The sequence below is a fragment of the Oncorhynchus masou genome, chromosome 27 (assembly GCF_036934945.1).
Source record: "Oncorhynchus masou masou isolate Uvic2021 chromosome 27, UVic_Omas_1.1, whole genome shotgun sequence".
NCBI classification, from domain to species: Eukaryota; Metazoa; Chordata; class Actinopteri; order Salmoniformes; family Salmonidae; genus Oncorhynchus; species Oncorhynchus masou.
Window position 1 is genome coordinate 43,142,444 of NC_088238.1, and position 24,338 is coordinate 43,166,781.

Below are 24,338 nucleotides of genomic sequence, written 5' to 3' on the forward strand. Positions count from 1 at the left end.
GCTCTAACATATAACCTTTGGCCCTGAAGCCCTATTGGCTGTCAATGTTTATGAGCCAATCAGTCAGCTTTCTGATTCTCAACCCCTGACCTCTGATCCCTACTGCTTTGTCAGATCTTTGATGGGGCGCGAGTAGTGAACCTGTCTGAACCAGAAACATACACACACACACACACACACACACACACACACACACACACACACACACACACACACACACACACACACACACACACACACACACGCATACAGGCACACACGCAGTCTTTCATGTTTCCTTGCTCTATAAACTGACTGACAGTCTGATGCTTATAGAGGCTGTCAGGGCATTGTTCTGATGTTCAGATGTAGTTCTGGCTCCTCCCTAGTACACACTCATACACACGGGCCTCTCATTCCTCATTGTACTCTGTAACCCCTCCCCCCCTCTCTCTCTCTCCCTCCGTCTCTCTCTCCATGACTCCTCATCCTCAGTGCTAACTCAGCACATTGCGTTCCCACTCTGTCTGCTGGAGGGTCTGCTCATTGCTTTTAAAACAACATTTTCTCTCTCTCTGTCTCTCTGTTTATCTCTCTATGTCTCGCTGTCTCTCTCTTGCTCTCTGTCTGTCTGTCTCCTTCGTCCAATTTTCTCTCTGCCCCCATTCTTTTTCCCTCTCATCCATTTTGCACTACACCCATGTTAATCTCCCATTGTTCTGTTTTTCTCTCCTCCTCTTTCCACACACTCTCATTAGAACTGAGAGGCGGAGAAATGAGGGGCCTTAACGGCCTCTGGTGCAAAGCTTATTCTTCCCCATGGGTATGGTAACACAATATTCCCACTGGGCACAGATGTCAATTCAATGTATATTCCACATTGGTTTAACATTCTTTTATTGAAATGACATGTGAACAATGTTGATTCAACCAGTGTATGCCCAGTGGGTGGTCTCTCAGTGATATACACTGAGTGTAAAAAACATTAGGAATACCTTCCTAATATTTAGTTGCGCCCCCATTGCACCCCCAGAGTTCTTGGCACAAACCAGTGCGCCTGACACCTACTACCACACCCCATTCAAAGGCACTTAAATCTTTTGTCTTGCCCATTCACCCTCTGAATGGCACACCTACATAATCCATTTCTCAACTGTCTCGTGGCTTAAAAATCCTTCTTTAACCTGTCTCCTCCCCTTCGTCTACACTGATTGAAGTGGATTTATCAAATCAAATTTTATTTGTCACATGCGCCAAATACAACAAGTGTAGACCTTACCATGAACTGCTTACTTACAAGCCCTTAACCAACAGTGCAGTTCAAGAAGGGTTAAGAAAATATTTACCAAATAAACAAAAGTAAAAAATAATAAAAAGTAACACAAAGGGGCCTCCCGGGTGGCGCAGTGGTTAAGGGCGCTGTACTGTAGCGCATGCTGTGCCATCAGAGACTCTGGGTTTGCGCCCAGGCTCTGACGTAACCGGCCGCGACCGGGAGGTCCGTGGGGCGACGCACAATTGGCCCAGCGTCGTCCGGGTTAGGGAGGGCCTGGCCGGCTGGGATGTCCCCACCGGCAGTGCGCACGAACCAAGGTTGCCAGGTGCACAGTGTTTCCTCCGACACATTGGTGTGGCTGGCTTCCAGGTTGGATGCGCGCTGTGTTAAGAAGCAGTGCGGCTTGGTTGGGTTGTGTATCGGAGGACACATGACCTTCAACCTTCGTCTCTCCCGAACCCATAACACAATAATATAACAATAACAAGGCTATATACAGGGGTAGGGGTGAAGTGACTATGTATAGATAATTAACAGCGAGTTGCAGCAGTGTACAAAACAAATGGGGGGTGTAAATGTAAATAGTCCGGTGGCCATTTGATTAATTGTTCAGCAGTCTAATGGTTTGGGGGTAGAAGCTGTTCAGAAGCCTCTTGGACTTGGCACTCCGGTACTGCTTACCATGTGGTAGCAGAGAGAACAGTCTATGACTTGGGTGTCTCTGACAATTTTATGGGCTTTCCTCTGACACCGCCTATTATATAGGTCCTGGATGGCAGGAAGCTTGGCTCCAGTGATGTACTGGGCCGTACCTCTGTAGCATCATACGGTCAGATGCCAAGCAGTTGCCATACCAGGCGGTGATCCGACCGGTCAGGATGCTCTCGATGGTGCAGCTGTAGAACTTTTTGAGGATCTGGGGACCCATGCCAAATCTTTTCAGTCTCCTGAGGGGTTTCCCCTTGCACTCTTCACGGCTATATTGGTGTGTTTGGACCATGATAGTTTGTTGGTGATGTGGACACCAAGGAACTTGAAACTCTACCCACTTTACTACAGCCCCGTCGATGTTAATGGGGGCCTGTTTGGCCCACCTTTTCCTGTTGTCCACAATCAGCTCCTTTGTCTTGCTCACATTGAGGGAGACGTTGTTGTCTTGGCACCACACTGCCAGTTCTTTGACCTCATCCTTATAGGCTGTCTCATCGTTGTCAGTGATCAGGCCACTGTTGTGTCGTCAGCAAACTTAATGATGGTGTTGGAGTCGTGTTTGGCCTCGCAGTCGTGGGTGAACAGGGAGTACAGGAGAGGACTAAGTACACACCCCTGAGGTGCCCCATTGTTGAGGATCAGAGTGGCAGATGTGTTGTTGCCTACGCTTACCACTGGGGGTGACCAGTCAGGAAGTCCAGGATCCAGTTGCAGAGGGAGGTGTTTAGTCCCAGGGTCCTTAGCTTAGTGATGAGCTTCATGGGCACTATGGTGTTGAACGCTGAGCTGTAGTCAATGAACAGCATTCTCACATAGGTGTTCCTTTTGTCCAGTTGGGAAAGGGAAGTGTGGAGTATGATTGAGATTGCGTCATCTGTGGATCTGTTGGGGCAGTAAGTGAATTGGAGTGGTACTAGGGTATCCGTGAGGATTCTGTTGATGTGAGCCATGACCAGCCTTTCAAAGCATTTCATGGCTACCGACGTGAGTGCTACGGTGTGGTAATCATTTAGGCAGGTTACCTTCGTGGTCTGCTTGTAGGTATTACAGACTCGATCAGGGAGAGGTTGAATGTCAATGAAGACACTTGCCAGTTGGTCTGTGCATGCTTTGAGGACATGTCCTGGTAATCTGTCTGGCCCCGCGGCTTTGTGAATGTTGACCTGTTTAAAGGTCTTGCTCACATCAGCTACCGAAAGCATTATCCCACCGTCATCCAGAACTACTGGTGCTCTCCTGTACTCTTCAGTGTTGCTTGCCTCAAAGCGAGTATAAAATGCATTTAGCTCATCTGGTAGGCTCACGTCGCTGGGCAGCTCGCGTGTGTGTTTCCCTTTGTCATCCGTAATAGTTTTCAAGCCCTGCCACATCCGACAATTGTCAGAGCCGGTGTAGTAGGATTCAATCTTAATCCTGTATTGATGCTTGTCTTGTTAGATGGTCCGTCTGAGGGCATAGCGGGATTTCTTATATATGTCCCGATTAGTGTCCCGCTCCTTGAAAGCGGAAGCTCTAGGCTTTAACTGGATGCGGATGTTGCCTGTAATCCATGGCTTCTGGTTGGGATATGTACATAGGTCACTGTGGGGACAACATCGTTGATGCACTTATTGATGAAGCCGATGACTGAGGTGGTATACTCAATGCCATTGTTCTGTGCTTGCAAAACAGTCCTGTAGCGAAACATCCTCGTCATCTGACTACTTCCGTATTGAGCGAGTCACAGGTATTTCCTGCTTTAGTTTTTGCTTGTAAGCAAGAATCAGGAGGATAGAATTATCATCATATTTGCCAAATGGAGGGTGGGGAGGAACTTTGTATGCATCTCGGTGTGTGGAGTAAAGGTGGTCTAGAGTTTTTTTCACCTCTGGTTGCACATGTGACATACAGGTAAAAATGTAGTAAAACTGATTTAAGTTTGCCTGCATTGAAGTCCCCGGCCACTAGGAGCGCCGCTTCTGGATGAGCATTTTCTTGTTTGCTTATGGCCTTATAGAGTTGGTTGAGTGCGGTCTTAGTACCAGCATCGGTCTATGGTGGCAAATAGACAGCTACGAATAATATAGATGAGAACTCTCTTGGTAGATAGTGTGGTCTACAGCTTATCATAAGGTACTCTACCTCAGGTGAGCAATACCTCGAGACTTCTTTAATATTAGACATCGCGCACCAGCTGTTATTGACAAAAAGACACCCCCCCCACCCCTCGTCTTACCACACGCCCCCTTTTCCTTCGTCTTTTCTTCACGCAAATGACGGGGCTTTGGGCCTGTTCCGGGGAGAGCAGTATATCCTTCTCGTTGGACTCGTTAAAGGAAAAAGATTTGTCCAGTTCGTGGTGAGTAATCACTGTTCTGATGTCCAGAAGTTATTTTCGGTCATAAGAGATGGTGGCAGTAACATTATGTACAAAATAAGTAAAAACTAACAAAATAGCACAGGGGGTGAGGAGCATGTAAAACGTCCGCCATCAAGTGACATCGTTAAGGGATCATAGCTTTCACCTGGATTCACCTGGTCAGTCTATGTCATGGAAGGAGCAGGTGTTCCAAATGTTTTGTATATTCAGTGTAGATTACACTCATGGGTGGAATAGGGATTCTGTAGGAGATGGAACTGTGCTTTTGTTGCATATATTGATTAGAATCCCTCTCCATTGTGTTCACTCTGTTCCACTCCCCCCAATTGAGCTCCTGATTGCATTCTGTGACAGATGCTGGTGTCCCGTCGATAACGGTCCCCTCTCCCCTCATCATGAGCTGGTGGAACAGATTTTTTTTATTTAATTCATTTAACATTTATTTAGCTAGGCAAGTCAGATGTTCTCTCACTGAAAATGTTCCAACCCCCCTTCAGCTCTTCCAGTTTATGAATGACACTGGTGTCAGACTAATAATCGTTCCCCTTTCTCTTCAGTGTTTCAAATAACTGTTTGTGTCACATGAATAACCATCCCCCTCTTCTTCTCTCTATCCCAGGTAATATCATCGGCTCTGGGATCTTTGTCAGCCCTAAGGGCGTGATGGAGAATGCTAGCTCAGTGGGTCTGGCGCTGATCGTGTGGATTGTCACCGGCATAATCACAGCCATCGGAGCGCTGTGCTACGCCGAGCTGGGTGTCACCATCCCCAAGTCAGGGGGAGACTATTCATACGTCAAGGACATCTTCGGAGGACTGGCAGGGTGAGTGACTAGAGCTGTGGTGTTTGGTGACCTTTAACCCACAGCATACAGTACCAGTCAAAAGTTTGGACACGCCTACTCATTCCAGGTTTTTTTTTTTTTTTTACTATTTTCTACATTGTAGAATAATAGTGAAGACATCAAAAATATACTTTAGATACTTCAAAGTAGCCACCCTTTGCCTTGATGACAGCTTTGCACACTCTTGGCATTTTCTCAACCATCTTCATGAGGTCGTCACCTGGAAAGCATTTCAATTAACAGGTGTGCCTTGTTATAAGTTCATTTGTGGAATTTCTTTCCTTCTTAATGTGTTTGAGCCAACCAGTTGTTTTGTAAAACAAGTTAGGATTGGTATACAGAAGGTAAAAGACCAAGTCCATATTGTGGCAAGAACAGCTCAAATGAGCAAAGAGAAACGACAGTCCATCATTACTTTAAGACATGAAGGTCAGTCAATCCGGAAAATGTCAAGAACTTTGAAAGTTTCTTCCAGTGCAGTCGCAAAAACCATCAAGTGCTGTGATGAAACTGGCTCTCATGAGGACCACCACAAGAAAGGAAGAGAATTACCTCTGCTGCAGAGGACAAGTTCATTAGAGTTACCAGCCTCAGAAATTGCAGCCCAAATAAATGCTTCACAGAGTTCAAGTAACAGACACATCTCAACATCAACTGTTCAGAGGGGACTGCGTGAATCAGACCTTCATGGTTCAGAAGAAACTTGCTTGGGCCAAGAAACACGAACAATGGACATTAGACCTGTGGAAAAATGTCCTTTGGTCTGATGAGTCCAAATTTGAGATTTTTGGTTCCAACCGCCGTGGCTTTGTGAGACGCAGAGTAGGTGAATGTATGATCTCTGCATGTGTGGTTCCTACTGTGAAGCATGGAGGAGGAGGTCTCTCTCTCTCTCTCTCTCTCTCTCTCTCTCTGTGTCACTCACTCACTCACCCTCTTATCTTCTCTGACAACTTATACCCAGAACATATCATCAAACCTTTGTACACATTGATTGAAGACTGTCTGTGTGTTCATAGTGTTCTCCCAGACGGTAAACACACTCAGATTAAGTTTTGACCTTGTCTTGTAACAGTCTCATGGATACATGGGTATTTTCAGATAGGAATCCACCCAGACAAAACAGCACCTCAGACTATTGTTAGTGTCCCATTATAGACATCAATACATCAATGAGAAATTTACAATGAAACATGATATTCTACCCAGAACCAACTGATATTCTCTGTTTGAAGGCTTTGTTTGGTATGTTAGAAATGGTCTCGAACTGTTTCCTCCAGGTGCCTCAGATGTTTTGGTTTGAAGTTTTTCGGGTCGCATACTGTTTCCCTGTTTCCTTCTCTCTGTGATACCAAGCTACAATCAAGGAGTGTTTGTTTGGATGGTGTACTGTATAGGAGTAGGAGGAGGGTGTCGATAAGGACACCCCCGTGTTCCCGGGGGGAGTGGACTCTTCCACGGAGACTCTCCACAGGTCTCCATAGGGGTTTGTGGAAGTGCCCACTCACCCCAGCGGTGCAGGGCCAAGCATTCCAGGGGCCAGACTTGTTGGTGGTGGTGACATACAGTCGTGATGACACGCTATTCGCAGTGTTAGCAAATAAAGTCCTTTACTGATGGCTCAGCTTTGGGGCTTTTCTTTAATCTTACAGACTTATTGCTTTGTGAACAACATCACACACACACACACACACGCACACACACACGCACACATATATAGAAACACAGACATACATTAGCTCAACACTCGCTCACACACACGCATAAACACACACACATTCGTTGTGATGGACAACCAGGCTAACAAGGTGGACGCAGCGACGCGTAATGCTCTCTCCATAAGCTTGTGGAGAATTTGTGGAAAAACCATGTCCTAATGTGGCCTCCTCTCTAGTCAGCTAAATCTCAACTCCCCATTGCCCCCTCCCACACACACACACACACACACACACACACACACACACACACACACACACACACACACACACACACACACACACACACACACACATTCTAAGTGAAGTGTAGACTCTGCCCCATTAATACAATTATGTGTTACCACACTCTGACCTGAAGCTAGTGTGTGTGTGTGTGTGTGTGTGTGTGTGTGTGTGTGTGTGTGTGTGTGTGTGTGTGTGTGTGTGTGTGTGTGTGTGTGTGTGTGTGTGTGTGTGTGTGTGTGTGGGTGTGTGTGTGTGTGCGTGCGTGCGTACGTACGTCAGTGTCTAAATGCCGTTCATAACCCTAATTGACCCCTCTGCCTCCATCTCTCCCTCCCTCCTTCTCCTCTAGATTCCTGCGTCTGTGGATCGCGGTGCTGGTGATCTACCCCACCAACCAGGCAGTCATCGCCCTCACCTTCTCCAACTACGTCCTACAGCCCCTCTTCCCAACCTGCTTCCCCCCGGAGAACGGACTGCGCCTGCTGGCCGCCGTCTGCCTACGTGAGTACCCTATATCCTGGAGGGAGAGGGAGATGTTGGGGAGGGAGGGAGGGACTTTCAGCTGTGCAACAATTACTGAAAGTCTGAAAAACTAAACTTTGACAACTTTAATGAGTTATCCTGTAGACACACTTTTGTCAACTCTCTGCATGCTAAAGATTCTTTGTTTGTGTTGTAGTAGCGCCACTTGGTGTTTTGGCCATGATCCGAGTTCTCTGACCATGGGTAATGTCACACATGGATATGAAAGAGAAGAGTGGAAAGGGCGGGAAAAGGACAGAAGAAAGAAAGAGGAATGAAACATCAACAGACTGTTCTTTCACAAATCTAAGAATATGGGATAGGTGCCAGCAGTAGCTACACCTGGATTTCGCCTTATAGCTTTCAACTGTCCAAACATAGCAGATCTGTGAATGAGCGTAAAGGGCAAAAAGAAGGGAACGACTTTGTGAGGTTCTGTCTGTCCTTTTCTCTCTCTCTCTCTCTCTCTCTCTCTCTCTCTCTCTCTCTCTCTCTCTCTCTCTCTCTCTCTCTCTCACTTCCTCCTTCTGCCCTTTTTTCTCTTCACCCAGGGTCAAAGAGCATGTAAGGAAGAGAGTGGGTAAAAGAAGGTAGCAAAGTGGGAGAGTGTTTTAGGACAAACGGATACTTGTGTTTGCTCCACTCTGAGAGTCATAGTGCCGGAACCCTCTGAAAACTTCACACACGCTGCCCAAATACCACAAGCAGTGCTCAGACAGTCAGAGAGAGACAGCTACACCTTTCTAAACGGGGCGTTTTGCAGCCAATTTTTTTTGCAGACTTTTCTTTATATCTGAAAGGTGTTGTACTTTTATTTCCTCCAACTGACCTAGTAATCGTTGCGGTATTATGTTTAAAATTGCCGCCAACCCCTCGGTATAAATGTCTCCTTTCATCTTACCGGCTTTGGCATGCATTAAATCATGAACATTCTATTGTTGTTGTCCGATTTCAAACTTGAAGCTCATTTAAATAGCAGTCTGGTCCAAGTAGCAACGTTACCTGCTCTATTTTGTGCACACAAAGAAACATCCATTTAAGAATGGATTTAGGATAGCTGAATCTAGCAAACCAGGCAACTAAAAGCCACTTTATAGAAATGTCTTTGGTTTGTTGCTAACGTTAGATTCTTAGGTGCCCAATTGTTTTAATAGGCTACATATCGTGAATCCTATGTGGGAAAAGTAAGAGAGAGGGAGAGAGAGAGGGAGAGAGAGAGGGAGAGAGAGAGGGAGAGAGAGAGAGAGAGTCATAGTGACAAAGGGAACAGAGAGAGGGAAAGAGAGAGGGAGAGGGAGAGAGCTGGATGGGGAGAAAGAGAGAGAGAGACAGAAAGATGGGGAGAGAGAGAGAGAGAGATGGGGAGAGAGAGAGAGAGAGAGAGAGAGAGAGAGAGAGAGTCATAGCGACAAAGGGAACAGAGAGAGGGAACACTAACAGTGTGAAGCTACTTTGTGAAAAGCAAACAACCTCCCAAATATCCTTTGTCTTCTGTCTGTTAAATCTTTCCAAAAAACCCTAAGAACGGTTTAATAATCATCTTCAAATCAGTATTTTCTAAGAAGATCTTATCAATAGATCTTTGCACTTGGATCAATTGTTACTTGAGCGACTGATTAACAGTTTGGGAAACTGTTCTTTAGTGTCACCATTCACGTCTACAGTACCAACTTTATATGCCATGTACCTGTATCTATCTTGTTGCCCATGTTGCCTATAGAGCAGTATACTCTGATAGCTGAACCCTTATTACAATTCCTCTTTTTCATCCCCCTCTTCCCTCTCTCCCTTTTTCTGCCCTTCCTCCATCTCTGTTTTTTGTTGTTGTTTCTTACTGCCCCTGAACGTACGGTACACTCTGGATCTGTGACTGGCTGACTTTGTCTTGGGGAGGGTGGGTGTCCGAGATATTCTGTAGGTTTGTGTTCTACAAGAGGTTTCATGTGTCTAAGAAGAGTCGTGAGAGTCCAGACGTCCTTGTTGTCTGTTTTCTATCACAGATGCCCTAGAAAATCAATATACAATCTATAGCAGGTATGTGAGGGTGTATGTGTTTCCAGTACCTGAATGGTGCTGTGCAATCACTTATTCTGACTATACACAAAAAAATGAAAAACTACAATACAGTATATATATATATTAACTGCCCCCCCCACTCCTGTTTTTGTAAACACACAACCACTAACCATTCATTGGTCACTGGGGACTTGTGCTGCAGCCACGGGCATACTTTAGGAAAGTGTCACCGGGTTCAGAAACGTGCCACCAGCCAGCTCCTCCCCTCTCTCTGTCTCCGTGGCCTGGAGTTGGTGCCTTGTTATGGAGTTCCTCAGATCCCAGTGTGTACTCAGCTTACAAACAGCTGAGAATGGCTCGGCTTCTCAGAACGCGCCCGCTTTCCCAGGTGTTAACCAGTATATGTTCCTCTTAGCCTGACCACATGTAGAACAGAGAGGAGTGGGGTTCATGCTGTTTTGAAAATGAGAGTATGAGACAGCCCACAGTAGGGCTGATTTAAAATGTGCCCCTGCCCTGCAGCACAGGTGCTGCCATGTGGATATGACTGCACTGTCAGGGGCATTTTGCAGAAATGTCACCTATGTTTTCCATTACGTATGTTATTGTTACTGTCATGATTGCAAACGCACTTGCCGCTTGGCAGAGAGAGCACATCTGTACGGTTCGTTCTTCGTTACGTATAGTTGTTGTTTAAATGTAGATATGGGGTTCGACACGCACGCACGCACGCACGCACGCACACACACACACACACACACACACACACACACACACACACACACACACACACACACACACACACACACACACACACAGCTCAACTCATATGCGGTTGTCTGTATTTCCTGTTTACCGAATCAGAGAGCAGAAACAGCACAGTCTTACTCCCCATAGCGCACACTGGCTCTCCCACACACCACTACCACTGTTGTGTCTACAGTGTGTTGCAGCTGTTATTTTGTTAGCCTGATCCAAGATTTGTACTTTATGTGCTTTTTACGCTCCATTGTACAACAATATTCAGAGGAGTTGGATGAAGCACACACAGATCTGGGACCAGACTAAATATGTGTTACTGGCTGACAGCATACCCACAGATCAGGCCAAACAGCCCCCTACCCTCTTTCACTACCCCCTCGACTCACTACCCCCTCGACTTCCTCTAAACATCATACACTCTTTCACAACTATCAACTACTAACAAGCCCCTCCTCTCTTCCCCTGTCCCTCTCCTCCTCTCCATCTGTGCCTGGCAGAGCGGGTTAACCAACAGATTGTTCACCTAGTCGGCTGGGGAGTTTGAACTAGCGGCCTTTCAGTTACTGGCCCAGCGCTCTTAAACCGCTAGACTACCTTCTGCCACGATCGTTACCATCACGTCCAGCATTACCCGAGGAAGTAGGTATCCTTACCCTTGCAACAGTAAGGAAGCAGCTCTGCCAGAACGGCCCATACATCTCCTGCTTCTGTGGCGTAGTGCAGCTTGATGTACAAGTACACCGCCTGGACAGGACGTTAATTCCATTGCGGGGACCATGGTGACATGTACTGTACTGCAGCACGAGACAGGTGGAGGTGGGACAGAGTGCAGGACAGACACACTGAACCCCAGTCAGTGTCTGTGGATGAACTCAGACCCATGAGCCTTTGGCGTGTGGTACGTGTCATTGTGTCCGAGAAGTTGAGAGGCAAGGAGGGGGGGTCCTAGTACGTTGTGATAGTACAGCCCCACCGGGCACACACTGGTTGAATCCACGTGGTTTGCACGTCATTTCAATGACGGTAGCAAAGGTAGCTGCGTGCGTCACCTTTTGTGACGCGTCACGACCAGTTGTAGCTCAATGTGTGTTACTGCAACTCCCGTCGCGCACACACACACACACACACACCTTCTCCCTCCTTCCGATTCTCTATCCATCCGCTACTACTGTTTCTGTTTCTCAGTCTCTCTCTCTCGCTCCCTCTATTCCTCTCTCCTTACGTCACCGTTTATAGTACTATGACCACTAGCTAGTGTTCGTGCACTCACACCGATCGCTGTTGGAAACCCTTAAAAAAAACACAACATAAGGGAAATGTAGTGTAGTCGTGTACTTCTCCCTTTGTGCATTGTTAGCAACAGATCTCTGCTGAGTTGATGAGAATTCTATGGTGAGAATTCCTCCAGTCTACTATGTTTATTGTACTGGGATTCGCCATTGTGTTCCTGTGTTATTCTGGCCTGGCTTGTGCAATGTAGCGGAGAGCAGTGGAGGACATGAATGAACGGAGCACAACGCCCAGCGTGAATTGTATTGTGTTGATCTCTGTTGTGTAATATTTCTTGTAGTTCAATTTAATTCAAGCTTTATTGACAATTGAACCTTTCAGTTGAATATAATTCAAGCTTTATTGACAATTGAATTCAGTTTAATTCAACAAGCTTTCGTGGCATTATAAGTCCCTATAAGTCCCTTATATTGCCACAGCAAAAATGCATAATGATAAAAACACATTTAATCAATTATAACACTCTTTCTTATCACTTCTCCTCTCCTCTCTCTCTCTCTCTCGTTCAGTTTTGTTGACGTGGGTGAACTGCTCCAGTGTGCGATGGGCCACCAGAGTCCAGGACATCTTCACAGCCGGCAAGCTGCTGGCCCTGGCTCTCATCATTATCATGGGCATCGTGCAGATCTGCAAGGGTAGGACTAGGCACCGTGTGTGTGTGTGTGTGTGTGTGTGTGTGTGTGTGTGTGTGTGTGTGTGTGTGTGTGTGTGTGTGTGTGTGTGTGTGTGTGTGTGTGTGTGTGTGTGTGTGTGTGTGTGTGTGTGTGTGTGTGTGTGTGTATCACACTCCATACCACAGAGTCTGCCCATCTCTCTCATCTCTCTCTCGGTCCAGAGACACCACAAAGACACCAAACCCCACTGACATGTGTGTGTGTGTGTGTGTGTGTGTGTGTGTGTGTGTGTGTGTGTGTGTGTGTGTGTGTGTGTGTGTGAGTCTGCCCATCTCTCTCATCTCTCTCTCGGTCCAGAGACACCACAAAGACACCAAACCCCACTGACATCTCATCACTGGGTCACTGTGGACTCAAAGTCTGGGTCACTGTGGACTCAAAGTCTGGGTCCCAAATGACACTCTAATCCACATACAGTGCACTTCTTTTCACCACAGCCCTATGGGCCCTGATCGAAAGTAGTGCGCTACATAGAGAATAGGGTGCTGTTTGCGACACAGACATAGCTTTCCGATTCACAGAGATAAGAGGTCACAGTTCTGGGGCCTCTGATAAAACTCACAGAGCTAATAGAGTTTTAAGGTGGTTTTCATCCCAGTCGTGTCTGTGGGTTAGTTAGCATAACACTAATGAGGGTCAGTTATGAGAGAGACAGACAGAGACAACAGTGAGAATAGGGCTGTAGACACAGAGAGAGGAGAGAGGGATTCTGAGTGTTTGTGTAAGAATACAATGGGTGAGAGTATGGGAGAATCACCAACCAGAGAGAGATGTGGACAAAGAGAGAGTAAGAGCAAAAACTTAGGGAGAGAAGCGGGGAAGAGGCAGACAATGACAGAGAAAGAAGGAGAGGAAGAAAGAGGGAGGTAGGAAGAGAGACTAAGGATGCATGACCTGTTCGTATTGGCATGACAACGAAAAGATGAGACTAGGAGGAAAGGACAGAGATAGACGGGGGCGGAAGTAGACATGGTGTGCAAGCCAATAGTGCGTACTCTGTCTGTCTGTCACACACACAAACACATGCACACACTGCATCCTTATTGTTATGTCCTATGTGTGACCTGGCAGCTCCCTTATCAATCTGCATTGCTATAACAGAGGCAGTAGTAGTGAGCCAATTTCACAAAGCTAAAATCTCTACACATCCCCCCCCCAAAAAATCCTCATTCAATTTTTTTTTCATTTTTATAAATACATATTTCACAAAAATACAAAATCTAGGTCTACACCACCCTAAAATCTAGACCTACACCACTCTAAAATCTAGGCCTACACCATCCTAAAATCTAGGCCTACACCACTCTAAAATCTAGGCCTACACCACCATAAAATCCTCATTCTAAACCCCATTCGTTCGCTCTTCTTCCCCTCTGTTCCCCTCTACTCCTCCAGGGGAGTACTATTGGCTGGAGCCAGCCCATGCCTTTGAGCCCTTCCAGGAGTACGACGTGGGGCTGATAGCCCTGGCCTTCCTACAAGGCTCCTTCGCCTACGGAGGATGGAACTTCCTCAACTACGTCACCGAGGAGCTGGTTGACCCCTATGTGTAAAGCCCTACTACAATTAGTCCATGCGTGTGTCCCAAATTCTATATTTTGATATTATATTTGAGAACTGGACTGATCCCTATTGAATGAGACCTATATGTCTTTAATGAATGGTCTACCTTTTTGGTCTACCTTTTCCCCATCCCTCTCTCAATTCTGAACTGGACTGATACCTATTATCTACATGTCTTTAATGAATGATATACCTTCCCCCATCCCTTCTCCCCATCCCTCCATTCCTCTCTCTATTCTAGGAATCTTCCACGTGCCATCTTCATCTCCATCCCCTTGGTGACGTTCGTGTACGTGTTTGCCAACATCGCTTACGTCACCGCCATGACTCCTCAGGAGCTGCTGGCCTCCAACGCTGTTGCTGTAGTGAGTAGCTCCTCCCACCGTCCTGCCAGGATCAGGAAGCAGCTCTGGGTTTATTTGCGTTCAACCTCAGTATTAACAAAGGCCTCTGGCGCCCCCTCGTCGGTCACAGAGAGTTAATGGTCCTTAAATTCAGATTCAACTTTGAATTCTGCTTAGTGGAGTGGCATATCTGTACCATATTATCAATCAACTGATGCTACAATTTTTACTTTTAAGTGTATAAGTATCAAACCTTGTGGTGTGGCTATGTAGCAGTTCATTGAATGTGTAACTGTGTGTTTCACCTTATTCTCTTGTCGCCTCTCTTCCTCCCTATATTACTCCGTCTATTCCTTCCTTCCTTCCTTTCTCCCTCCAGACGTTTGGTGAGAAGCTGCTAGGCGTGATGTCATGGATCATGCCCATTTCTGTTGCTCTGTCCACCTTCGGAGGGGTCAACGGGTCCCTCTTTACCTCCTCACGGTATTCTCCTGCACATTATTTATCTGCCTCTTGTATCTCTGTTTTTCTTTATCTATCTCCATATACAGTACCAGTCAAAAGTTTGGACACACCTACTCATTCCAAGATTTTTCCTTATATTTTACTATTTTCTACATTGTAGAATAATAGTGAAGAAATCAAAACTATGAAATAACAAATATGGAATCATGTAGTAACTAAAAAAGTGTTAAACAAACAAAAAATATATTTTAAATTTGAGATTATTCAAAGTAACGACCCTTTGCCTTGATGGTCTGATCAGTCCAAATTTGAGATTTGTCTTTGTGAGACGCAGAGTAGGTGAACGGATGATCTCTGCATGTGTGGTTCCCACCATGAAGCATGGAGGAGGAGGTGTGATGGTGTGGGGGTGCATTGCTGGTGACACTGTCAGCGATTTATTTAGAATTCAAAGCACACTTAATCAACATGGCTACCACAACATTCTGCAGCGATACGCCATCCCATCAGGTTTGCAGTGGGACTATCATTTGTTTTTCAACAGGACAATGACCCAACACAGCTACAGGCTAAGAAGGAGAGTGATGGGGTGCTACATCAGATGGCCTGGCCTCTACAATCACCCGACCTCAACCCAAATTGAGATGCTTTGGGATGAGTTGGACCGCAGAGTGAAGGAAAAGCAGCCAACAAGTGCTCAGCATATGTGGGAATTTCTTCAAGATTATTGGAAAAGCATTCCTCATGAAGCTGGTTGAGAGAATGCCAAGAGTGTGCAAAGCTGTCATCAAGGCAAAGGGTGGCTACTTTGAAGAATCTCAAATATAAAATATATTTTGATTTGTTTAACATGATTCAACATGATGATGAATACATTTTGTTTTGTTGGTTACTACATGATTCCTTACGTGTTATTTCATAGTTTTGATGTCTTCACTAGTATTCTACAATGTAGAAAATAGTACAAATGAAGAAAAACCCTTGAATGAGTAGGTGTGTCCAAACTTTTGACTGGTACTGTATATCTTTCTCTGTGAACTCTCGTGTTTGTTTTTTATCGGTGTACTTATCCCTTCACGTCAACCGTTCATTGCTCCTTATTGTTGCACTGCGTTAGACTGTATTAGTAGTTAACCCGTCTCTCACTCGCTCTCAATCTCTCTCTCTTTCTCTCGAACAGGTTGTTCTTTGCTGGAGCCAGAGAGGGCCACCTCCCCAGTCTCCTGGCTATGATCCACGTGAAGCGTTGTACCCCCATCCCTGCTCTGCTCTTCACTGTGAGTGCTACATCCTTTCTGTCTCTCTCTCCATCTCTATTTCTTTCTCTCTATGTATTTACCTTTGACACAGGTGTCTGTGTCTGCACAGTACACTATACAGTGGCAAGAAAAAGTATGTGAACCCTTTGGAATTACCTGGATTTCTGTATACATTTTACATCAACATTTTATCTGATCTTCAACTAAGTCACAACAATAGACACGGCGTGCTTAAACTAATAACACACAAATTATTGTGTTTTTCTTGTCTATATTGAATACATAATTTAAACAAAATAGATCTCAGAAGACCTAAGAATTGTTGCCTTGCATAAAGCTGGAGAGGGTTACAAAAGTATCTCTAAAAGTCAGTCCACGGTAAGACAAATTGCCAACAAATGGAGAAAGTTCAGCACTGTTGCTACTCTCCCTAGGAGTCGCCGTCCTGCAAAGACGACTGCAAGAGCACAGTGCAGAATATTCAATGAGGTTAAGAAGAATCCTAGAGTGTCAGCTAAAGACTTACAGACATCTCTGGAAGATGCTAACATCTCTGTTGACGAGTCTAAAATATGTGAAACACTAAACAAGAAAGGTGTTCATGGGAGGACACCATGGAAGAAGGCACTGCTGTCCAAAAAAGTTTGCAAAAGAGAGCACCTGGATGTTCCATAGTGGTGCTGGCAAAATATTCTGTGGACAGATGAAACTAAAGTTGTGTAGTTTGGAAGGAACACACAACACTATATGTGGAGAGAAAAAAGGCTCAGCACACCAGCATTAAAACCTCATCCCAATGTTAAACTATGGTGGAGGGAGCTTCATGGTTTGGGATGCTTTGCTGACTCAGGGCCTGGACACCTTACAACTGAAAAATTAATTCCCAAATTTATCAAGACATTTTGCAGGAGAATGTAAGGCTACCTGTCCGCCAATTGAAGCTCAATAGATGTTGGGTGATTCAACAGGACAACAACCCAAAATACAGAAGTAAATCAGCAACAGAATGGCTTGAACAGAAGAAAATACACCTTCTGGAGTGGCCTAGTCGGTCCTGACCTCAACCCGATTGAGATGCTGTGGCATGACCTCAAGAGAGCGGTTCACACCAAACATCCCAAGAATATTGTGGAACTGAAACAGTTTTGTAAAGAGGAATGGTCCAAAATTGCCGCAACTACAGAAAACGTTTGGTTGAGGTTATTGCTGTTATTAAATACAGGGGTTCACATACTTTTTCCAACTTGCACTGTGAATATTTACACAGTGTATTCAATGAAGACATTAACATTTATAATTGTTTGTGTGTTATTAGTTTAAGCAGACTGTGTTTGTCTATTGTTATGACTTTTATGACCAATTTATGTAGAAATCCAGGTAATTCTAAAGGGTTCACATACTTTTGTATATACAAAAGTATGTGGAAGAGTGGAGGCTGTTATAGCAGCAAAGGGAGGACTAACTCCATATTAATGCCCATGATATTGGAATGAGATGTTCGACGCTCATGTGTCCACATTCTTTTGGTCATGTAGTGTACCTTATATTTTCATATACTGTACCCATATTGACTCATTCTCTCCCTCTCTCCCTCCCTCCCACCCTCCCCCAGTGTCTGTCCACCCTGTTGATGTTGTGCACCAGTGACATGTACACCCTCATTAACTACGTGGGCTTCATCAACTACCTCTTCTACGGGGTCACTGTTGCCGGGCAGATCGTGCTGCGCATCAAGGCACCCGACATGCACCGACCAATCAGGGTGAATTTCAAAGAAGACATTTTCTTGGCACTGGGTTCTTGAGGCTATACTTACTAAACGTTTCCAACAAATCTTCATTTAGGATACACTTTATATATACTTTTTAATTGGACGTCCCACTTTAAATCTTTGTCATACATCTATCTTTATATGATTGTTTAGTACACTAACGTAAACTCACGTAAACTCGCACATCGCCTTGGTCCATACAATTGCCCTTATTTTAGCTCCCCAAAAACGTGATACTTCCAGATCAACTGTACTGTCAATACCATTGTAAAGCACAATTTCTCCCCTTTCCAACAGAATCAATTACATGACCTAAACGCTGCCCGTTTCTGCATAATTCAAGCAGGCAATGAGCCCCGTCGGATCTTTTTAAAAATGGCAGGTGGGGAAGCGAAACTAATGCGTGAAGGAGAGATGTTGTGTGGGAAAATTGCTTTTTTTCACTCGATCTGTCCGACAGCTTTGAGAATGATGATCGCATGCAATGATGACGCAAAAAAATGACTAGGTATCCCCCCATTACCCCCGTCACTGTCCATTTCTTGTTTTTAAAGGAGGATAGAAGTGCTACACCTGGTGGACAGAGATTGTAAGACAGAAATAGTTGCTTTATACGTGCTGTACGTTACGACATGGCACGTCAAGATGTAACGGAGGGTCAGTTTTTTCAACTTTTCTCCAATACTATAGAGCCATTACCATGTCGATCAACGCTTGAATAGAAACCTAGTTCACACTCCCGATTTTGACGTCAACAATTAGTTTTCTTTGTAGCCTCATTTGAATGTTGCAGTTGCGCACATTTGTACGGAATGGGGTGAATTTATGTTACTCCTCTTACACCATTTAAGCTAGAAATTATATTCAAACTTTAAAATGTGTCTGGATTAAGTTGCTTGCATACAACTTTTTGATAATATTTGTACTTTTTAACCTATTACGCTTTTTGTCCTTAAAAAAATTGAATCCTCCACTTGAATGGGATTTCTAAAACCTTCTAAAAGTCCCATTGTTATAAACTTCCATGACTTCAAACATTCTATTCCATGTCAACAATGTCATTATTTGACACAAATCAGCTACATTGACCACTTTCCTCATTGTCTCATGTTAGATAGCGTGACGACCCACGACCCACTGATCTGTCTGATAACGCGCAAACACGGGATAGCTAAAAAAATCAATTTGGCTGTTCTAACTTTCGAAAATGTTACCACTACCTAGCCACGTTTCCTAGCTAGGTAGTGTAGTGAAGATGTGGCTAATGCACAAATACGTTTTCAATATATCTGTTCTGCTGTAATAGTGCGCCCAGTTCTACAGCACAGCTGACTGTCCTCTGCGACATTATCATCGCGTTGGACAAATGTTATAAAGTAGCGAAGGCACAGTGCCAGCTGTCAGTCAGATGCTGCACGTGCTGATTTGTGATTACAGTCAAATAACTTTGGTGCCGTTCAACTTCACCAACAAGCTGGCAAACAAGCTACCGAAAGGCCATTCAAACAAGCTTGCACTAGGCTGTTAGCTGGAGCAAGTTTGCTCAGATGATGAGTTTGCCGTAGTAGCCAGTGCGTCATAGCTACTGCGATTTTTTTAAATTTAGGAACTAGTGTTAGATCGATGAGCAAAAATCTAGATTTTTTTTTTTTTACAGACGAGTTCCACATCCTACAAGACAGATCAGTTGAGGGACGAGTGTCACATTATGACATCCTGGTCTACTTCTCTGCTATTTAAATCTGAAATCAGAACACTTCCTCCACTACCACAAGAATACTTTTAAAGAGCTCAATCATGTCCCACAAGTTTATTTAATGTAAAAGTACCATCTAGTTTGTTTCACAGAGTTTAATTCCCTATTGAAAGTATGGGCTAATTTTATAGCTAGTGCAAAGATTTTAGTAAATCTGACCATAGGTATTTGAGGGCCTATTCTCATTGTGTTTTTGCATTATGACTCCACTCTCTCTCACTCTCTCTCTCCCTCTCCCTCCCTTACCCTCACCCACTCTCTCTCCCCCCTCCAGATCAGTCTGGTATGGCCGGTCATCTACCTATTGTTCTGGGCCTTCCTGCTCATCTTCTCCCTGTACTCTGAGCCCATTGTGTGTGGCCTCGGCATGGCTATCATGCTGACTGGAGTGCCGGTCTACTTCCTGGGTGTCTACTGGGACAACAAGCCTGAATGCTTCAACAGCTTCGTTGGTACGGCAACTTTATTTCTTTATTTAACCTCTATTTAACCAGGCAAGTCAATTAAGAATAACTTTGTATTTACAAATAACTGGAACTTCCTTCAGATGAATTCAACTTTATTCAACCTTTAAAATCGTTGTTGTTTTTATTAACTCAACTGTCTCTAGTCACTTGACGTTATGTTACGTATGTTGATTCACAGCGTGTCACTACTAATCTCAGTAGCCACAACCAAATCGGCAATGTTAAGGCTGTTATGATCGACTATGTGTCCGAAATATGTGTTGCTTACTAAAACAACACACTGTGTACTAATCAACCTGCGTATCATTTAGTATGTACTGTGTAGTAATCACACGGAGGTATCAAAAGACGATTCTCTGCCTCATTAGTGTGTAGAGAATTCTACTAGATGAAAAGCCGAAATGAGTATGACATCCTGGGATTTAAAGCATACTAGATTTTAAAAATTCCACTTACCATAAAACATTCTATTTTCCCAAACCCAAAATGCCTACTATTTAGAACGCAAGTCTGGGTATTCAGACAAGGCCACAGTTACTAATCTAACTATCTAACCCTGTGTATTTTCCTGTTACATGTGCCAAGGCTCTATTATACTGTGTTTATGATGTGATACTTATAAACTTCTTTGTCTTTCTCTCTATATCAACTTTGCATTCACTATACGTTTGCGGTCTTTTGTCATCCTCTTGTTTCCCTCTATTTCTACTATGGATCCACTGACTAGTTTTGGAGTCTACTCTAGTGTCCTAACCGCTCCTCTTCTCTCTCTTCAGCCAAGATGACCTACCTGGGCCAGAAGTTCTGTGTGGTGGTGTATCCAGGGGGCACGAAGGGAGCAGGGAACGGGGAGGAGGGCGAGGAGCTGAAGGAGTCACAGGCTACTCTCTCGCAAGACGATGGGGAGACACGAAAGCCTGCAGACTGCTAAACACACACCTTTACTAGCCCCCCCCACACCACCACCACCACCCACCAACTCCTCAACACACACACACACACACACACACACACACACACACACACACACACACACACACACACACACAAACTCAGAGAAACTCAGAGAAACACACTCTCATTGAGGTAGAATCAGAGTTTCAGGTATATCACTGTGGCAGAGAGGAGTTAACACTCATAGACTCGGAAATACTCTTAGTGACACACACTGTTTTTATGTGTTCATCCATCTGATTGTATCTTTGTTTCAATCACCAATGTTGTGCCAAACAGAGGAGAGGAGGAGTAGACCTATATAGACCTATATCCGGTCATTACATTTCAGTGTGCCACCTTTCAACGCTGCTTATTGCAGAAGACATATCCAACCTGACATCCTCACAGATACACACGCATCTTTTCATCCTCTATAATCCTTTCATTTACCCCCTTAACTACTCTTTTTTTTCCATCCTCCTCATCTTCCTCCACACACTCCCTGAACACTCCATGAGTGAGAGAGCGCTGGCCATTTTAAAGTACTCGTACTGTACTGTGGCAGATTCATCATCAGCATTGCTTTTGTGTTTTGTTTCTTTTTTGCCACCTTTTGAATAGAATTTGCCTTGACTTACTGAAAACACACCAAAGCTGTATTCCTTTATCCAAACCATCAAATTCAGATAAATTCTTTGAATGTTCTGTTTCAAATACACTAAATACTGTCTTTGATTCCAAAATGTTTTTTATAATTGTTGTAATTGTTTATATCACGTGTCATTGTTATTATATTCGTTTTTTTTATGTTCTATATCAATAACTTTTGGGTCATCTTTGTCTTTTCTTTTTTGCAACAGCGAAGGTATATTTTTAAGAGCCTATGAGGGATCTGGTTCGGTGCCTTAGGTATTGGTATGTAATTGTTATCATTGACAGGTTATTTTATCCAGAGATTTTTAAAGAGATTTTTTTTTTTTTAAATCATGTTGATGAAAAAAACAAAGAAATTGCCATTTTGAATATTCCAGGTTGACTCAGTGTGTTTACTGCATACCTGAGGAAGATTTCATTAACGGCAGACAATCAACTCTACAAATGAACAGTCTGATGATTTAAAAGACGAGAAGCACAGACTAACAAGCCTACTACAGTTCTTACACCTATAGAGACACGGACACACACACTCGCATGCACACAAACACACTCATATGTCAACGCCCTGGGAGAAAATTGTCAGAAGTTGAATTGTATGTGTAGCTAAGCTTACTGCAGTGTAAATCAACAGCAGTGGGGTGCTGGTGTTGATGTAAATGTCTATTATTAATGTCTATCAGTAATGAGGTAATTCAGTATTTTTGTAGACGAATACACATCTACACATCTACTCTTCAAAGTAGTTTGATAGTGCTTTATTTGGTGACGTTTGAATTAATATAACTGATCATGTTTTGTCCCCAAAAGAATAACTGGATAATATTACATGAATGTAAAGTTACGTTTGTTGTTAAAGTGACATCAGGGATTTAAATACACCCCCTATATGAACGAGAAATGTTCTGTTTGTTTGTTGTCAGGTGACTCTGTAATATACAGTATACATACACTACCGGTCAAAAGTCTTAGATCACCTAATCATTCAAAGGTTTTTCTTTATTTTCACTATTTTCTAAATTGTATAATAGTGAAGACATCAAAACTATGAAATAACACATGGAATCATGTAGTAACCAAAAAAGTGTTAAACAAATGAGATTCTTCAAATAGCATTGATGACATCTTTGCACACGCTTGGCATTCACTCAACCAGCTTCACCTGGAATGCTTTCCCAACAGTCTTGATGGAGTTCCCACATATGCTGAGCACTTGTTGGCTGCTTTTTCTTCACTCTGCGGTCTGACTCATCCCAAACCATCTCAATTTGGTTGAGGTCAGGGGATTGTGGAGGCCAGGTCATCTGATGCAGCACTCCATCACTTTCCTTCCTGGTAAAATAGCCCTTACAAAGTCTAGAGGTGTGTTGGGTCATTGTTCTGTTGAAAAACAAATGATAGTCCCACTTTGCCTAAACCTGGTGGGATGGTGTATCGCTGCAGAATGCTGTGGGTCCCATTCTGGGTAAGTGTGAATTCTAAATAAATCACAGACAGTGTCACCAGCAAAGCACCCCCACACCATAACACCTCCTCCATGCTTTACAGTGGCAATTACACCTGCGGAAATCGTCTGTTCACCCACACCGCGTCTCACTAAGACACGGCGGTTGGAACCAAAAATCTCAAATTTGGACTCCAGACTAAAGGACACATTTCTACCAGTCTAATGTCAGTTGCTCATGTTTCTTGGCCCAACCAAGTCTCTTCTTCTTACTGGTGTCCATTAGTAGTGGTTTCTTTGCAGCAATTCGACCATGAAGACCTGATTCATACAGTCTCCTCTGAACAGTTGATGTTGAGATGTGTCTGTTACTTGAACTCTGTGAACCATTTATTTGGGCTGCAATTTCTGAGGCTGGTAACTAATGAACTTGTCCTCTGCAGCAGAGGTAACTCTGGGTCTTCCTTTCCTGTGGCGGTCCTCATGAGATCAGGTTTCATCATAGCGCTTGATGGTTTTTGAGACTGCACTTGAAGGAACTTTAAAAGTTCTTGAAATATTCCGTATTGACTGACCTTCATGTCTTAAAGTAATGGTGAACTCTCATTTCTCTTTGCTTATTTGAGCTGTTTTTGCCATAATATGGACTATCCAAATAGTAAAAGTGGTAAAAGTGCCATAATATGGACTTGTACCAAATAGGTCTATCTTCTATATACCCTCCTTGTCACAACACAACTGATTGGCTCAAACACACTAAGAAGGAAAGAAATTCCACAAATAAGCTTTTAAGAAGGCACACCTGTTAATCAATCAAATGTATTTATAAACCCTTATTACATCAGCCGATGTCACAAAGTGCTATACAGAAACCCAGCCTAAAACCACAAACAGCAAGCAATGCAAATGTAGAAGCACTGTGGCTAGGAAAAACTCCCTAGAAAGGCTGAAACCTAGGAAGAAACCCAGAGAGGAACCAGGCTCTGAGGGGTGGCCAGTCATCTTCTGGCTGTGCCGGGTGGAGATTATATCAGAACATGGCCAAGATGTTCAAACGTTCATAGATGACCAGCAGGGTCAAATAATAATAATCACAGTGGTTGTAGAGGGTGCAACAGGTCAGCACCTCAGGAGTAAATCTCAGTTGGATTTTCATAGCCGATCATTCAGAGTTAGAGACAGAAGGTGCGGTAGAGAGAGTCAAAAACAGCAGGTCTGGGACAAGGTAGCACGTCCAGTGAACAGGTCAGGGTTTCATAGCCGCAGGCAGAACAGTTGAAACTGGAGCACCAGCACGACCAG

The 24,338-nt window shown here is 44.1% G+C and overlaps 1 protein-coding gene across 2 annotated transcripts in view; it reads left to right on the forward strand.

Annotated features, from left to right (window-relative positions):
- The window catches only part of slc7a8a (solute carrier family 7 member 8a), a 32,359-nt gene extending 10,391 nt beyond the window's left edge, over positions 1-21,968 (forward strand). For both annotated transcript variants that reach the window (XM_064940356.1, XM_064940355.1), the window contains 10 exons: positions 4,945-5,149; positions 7,463-7,614; positions 12,213-12,338; positions 13,773-13,926; positions 14,182-14,305; positions 14,664-14,767; positions 15,930-16,026; positions 17,621-17,770; positions 19,810-19,987; positions 20,779-21,968. In XM_064940356.1, coding sequence (XP_064796428.1) covers positions 4,945-5,149; positions 7,463-7,614; positions 12,213-12,338; positions 13,773-13,926; positions 14,182-14,305; positions 14,664-14,767; positions 15,930-16,026; positions 17,621-17,770; positions 19,810-19,987; positions 20,779-20,933 — 1,445 coding nt within the window. In that variant the 3' untranslated portion in view covers positions 20,934-21,968. The remainder of the gene's footprint in view (positions 1-4,944; positions 5,150-7,462; positions 7,615-12,212; positions 12,339-13,772; positions 13,927-14,181; positions 14,306-14,663; positions 14,768-15,929; positions 16,027-17,620; positions 17,771-19,809; positions 19,988-20,778) is intronic.
- Positions 21,969-24,338: the final 2,370 nt, after the last annotated feature.